General features: G+C 52.8%; 2 protein-coding genes across 3 annotated transcripts in view; one reads left to right on the forward strand and one right to left on the reverse strand.

Annotated features, from left to right (window-relative positions):
• LOC103916820 (chromosome unknown open reading frame, human C15orf43) overlaps positions 1-1,793 on the forward strand; it is a 10,439-nt gene extending 8,646 nt beyond the window's left edge. The window contains exons 3-6 of the mRNA XM_009323877.1: positions 568-629; positions 1,134-1,222; positions 1,327-1,415; positions 1,648-1,793. Coding sequence (XP_009322152.1) covers positions 568-629; positions 1,134-1,222; positions 1,327-1,415; positions 1,648-1,793 — 386 coding nt within the window. The remainder of the gene's footprint in view (positions 1-567; positions 630-1,133; positions 1,223-1,326; positions 1,416-1,647) is intronic.
• A 1,076-nt stretch (positions 1,794-2,869) lies between these two features.
• The window catches only part of RPS17 (ribosomal protein S17), a 3,044-nt gene continuing 2,553 nt past the window's right edge, over positions 2,870-3,360 (reverse strand). Inside the window, exons 3-4 of one of the 2 annotated variants that reach the window (XM_009323856.1) lie at positions 3,266-3,356; positions 2,870-3,012 (exon numbers count right to left, since the gene is read on the reverse strand). In XM_009323856.1, the coding sequence (XP_009322131.1) occupies positions 3,276-3,356 (81 nt within the window). In that variant the 3' untranslated portion in view covers positions 2,870-3,012; positions 3,266-3,275. Of the gene's footprint in view, positions 3,032-3,265; positions 3,357-3,360 lie in introns of both variants that reach the window. The other variant, XM_009323855.1, reaches the window with a different exon arrangement.

Here is a 3,360-nt window from a genome sequence, read left to right on the forward strand (position 1 = left end):
CGATTGGCTTTCTGGGCTGCAAGCGCACATTGCCGGCTCGTATTCAGTTTTCCATCCTCCAAAACCCCCAAGTCCTTCTCCGCAGGGCTGCTCTCAATCCAGTCATGGCCTAGCCTGTATCCATGTTTGGGATTGCCCCGACCCAGGTGCAGGACCTTGCACTTGGCCTTGTTGAACTTCATGAGGTTCACACGGGCCCACCTCTCTAGCCTGTCAAGGTCCCTCTGGATGGCATCCCGTCCCTCTAGAGTATCAACCGCACCACTCAGCTTGGTGTCATCCACAAACTTGCTGAGGGTGCGCTCAATCCCACTGCCCATGTCCCCGACAAAGATGTTAAAGAATCCCGGTCCAGACCCCTGAGGGACACCACTCGGCACTGGTCTCCACTCGGACATCGAGCCGTTATATTGCATTAGCGAGCAGCGCCACGCAGTGAGCTCCTGCCAGGGCTCCCGAGTGCCTTCGCTAGCACCTGCGAGAGGCAGGGGCTTGCACAGGCAGCGACTGCCGCACAGTCTCGTTATTTGATGCTCTCACAGTCACTTATTTTTTTGTTCACGGCAGAGATCAGAAGGAAAATTGGTAGTTTTATTTGGGAGCAGGCAGATGATTCACTTGCAGAACAGGTAAGATGAGAAATTTATACTACAGGAGCTGTAGCTTAAAAAAATATCAGTTATATGAACTTCAGGGAGCCTGTTTTTTATCCCAGACCCTCAGCCCAAATACGGGATCAAATCTTCTTGTGCTTCCTGCGCCGTGTGTGTCACTCCCAGCGTGACATCCCGGGGGGGACAGCACTGGATTGAGCTTGGGATGCACAGGAGGGACTTTCTCCCTCCCTGCCTGTGTCCAGTCTCCCCGGCACATCCTCCAATCACTGAGGTCTGAGCTCAGCCCTTTTGTGCGGCATTTTCCTTCCCCGTGTAGCTCCAAGACACTGCCCGCTTTCTTCTCAAAGCAACTTCTCAATACTTTTAAAGCGAAAATGTGATTAGATTTAAAATTGTATTCTAAATTATGCTTGAAATCACAAGTCCTAAAAATACCGCTCTCTTGGACCACGTCTCTAGTGTTTTGCGGGGTGCCCAGGACACAATCTTAACTCAACTCCGTGTTGATACTTGCAGCCCAATGAAAATTTGACGGACGAACCGGAGGCAGCGAGAAAAGGCTGTGAGGAAGAAGCGGAGGAGGATGCGCTAGACCTGGCCAACAGGTATTTTCCTGCCCTCGGTGGTAGGATTTATGCGCCCCCCCAAATTTCAAGAGATCCCCAACGCATAGGAACTAACGCACATTTTTTTCCCCCCGATACAGCAGCGAAGAAGAAACAGGCTCCAGAGCATCCGCCCAGGGGGAATTTCCATACCGTGCCCTCCAGGAATACCCGATGAATAACATGGTGACAGGTAACGTTTGGCATTGGTAGAGTTTTAAGGAGTGGAAAATATGCCTGGAAATGACTGCGGATGAAGCAGGGACTCCCCACGTGTTCCTTGCTTCCTCCCAGTACTTATAGCAGCGGAAACGCTGAGGGTGCGACTGGAATTGCTTCCTTCTCCTCCGTGCTTTGCATTTTCCATCGTCCTTGTTTCGTCGGAGGGCAGCTCCCCCGGTGAGACCCACGCTTTCCCTTTGTAGGCTACACCTCTGCTCACGACATGAAGAAATATGTCGGAGAGCTCCGCGATTTCATCCCCGGCACCTCGGGCTACGTGGCGTATTGGATTCAGAACGAAATTAACATTTACTCTGACGTGAAGACTAAAATGAAGAGAAAATTGTAAGTAACAGGTGGCTGTTTGCATCAAAAACTTCACTGCCAGAGAGCGATCGGTCGTGTTTGGAAATCCAATCCTGTAGTTAGATGCTGGGATGCCTCCTTGCTCGCTCTCTTCTGCAGATCGATGGTTATTTTACCCGTCAGTCTGTGTTCCCTCTGTGTTTTAGTTAAATAATGAAGAGTTTGCTGGTATTGAGCTGCAAATTCTGAGTTAAATCTCTGTAGTACTTAGAGGATTTATACTTATCCCTGTTTGGCTTATCCTGACTGCAGCTCAGCGTGTTCAATGTATATTTAAATGCCTGGCTACATTTACTGTAAACGTTTTCTTCTTTAAATTTAACACAAATTCCACAGCAAACTTAAATACAGACATTTCTCCCCAAAACACACATCCTTTGTCTTTTTATTTGTATTGGGAGATTCAAGATGTGGCTGCGAACAGCCGTTTTCCTTGGAGGGACACACTGAGGTCTCCCTGCAGGGAGAGGGGAGAAGTCACCCCACGGCACAGCTGCACCCGCCCGTGGTACACGCTCACCGGTGGGACCCAGCGCTCTCGCGGGGCTGGCCCAGGATCTCCTGGGCACGCGGGGAGCTCCATGGGTTTGCAGAGGTTTTGAGCGCAGGGCTCCAGACCTCCCCTAAGCAAAACCCACGTCGTGCTGGAGCCGGTCACGCAAGCAGAGAAGGAAAACCCAGGGACGCTCGCCCGGCCGGGGTGCCCAGGAGCGTTGCCTGCCCTTGCCAAGGGCACCCTGCCCGCAGGTCACTGTGTTGGACGATGCCAACAGCAAAGGCTGAGACCTGTAGGTCTCCTCTGCCTCCAAGGAGAGCATCTGCATAGCAGGACAGTCTTGGGGGGCAGGGTGAGCCCCAGAACTCTCCACATCTCTGCTGCCCCCTGGGGAAGCATTGGGTTGGATGGAACATCTCGCTGGGGGAAGCACAGCACAAACCTCACCCAGGGCCCGTCTCCACCCCCAGACAGGGCGCTCTGCTCTGCCCAGTTCACTCCCCTCATAGAAAGAAAACCAACAAGACTTTCCTTTCATTCAAGCACTTAAAAGTGACCAACGCGGTTATAAAAAGCAGCTTTTATTCTGGCACAGTGTGACCCCCAAGAGTTACCCACTTGGAGGAGGCACAGGCAAATCTGGGAGGCGCCGAGGGCGAGGAGCTCCGGCAAGCTCTGAGGAGCCACCACGGTTGTCCTCTCCTGGCTGCGTACCACAGGACAGCCTGTAAAATAACAGCTTTGCACCGCACAACCCAAACAGCCAGGGAAGAACCCAAAAAGAAGCCAGCGAACGCGAAGGTGTTGAGTCCTCCTCACCCTCTGAAGCCTCCAACACCTGTATTTGGGACATGGCACCCTGAGGAACCAGCCCTCCCTCCCCATCCCTGGGGACGCAGGCTTCCAAAGACCAGGCAGGCTGAGATGGTTTCCCCACGTTTATTGGAAAAGTGACATACAGCGATCGACTCAGAGCGCTCCTCGGGGCGTTTTGAAGTTCATCCCCACCGTGGGCTGCGTCACCTGCAGGTTGGACAGGCTGCCGAAGTCCTGG

Source organism: Pygoscelis adeliae, unplaced genomic scaffold (genome assembly GCF_000699105.1).
Source record: "Pygoscelis adeliae isolate BGI_AS28 unplaced genomic scaffold, ASM69910v1 Scaffold365, whole genome shotgun sequence".
Classification (NCBI taxonomy): Eukaryota; Metazoa; Chordata; class Aves; order Sphenisciformes; family Spheniscidae; genus Pygoscelis; species Pygoscelis adeliae.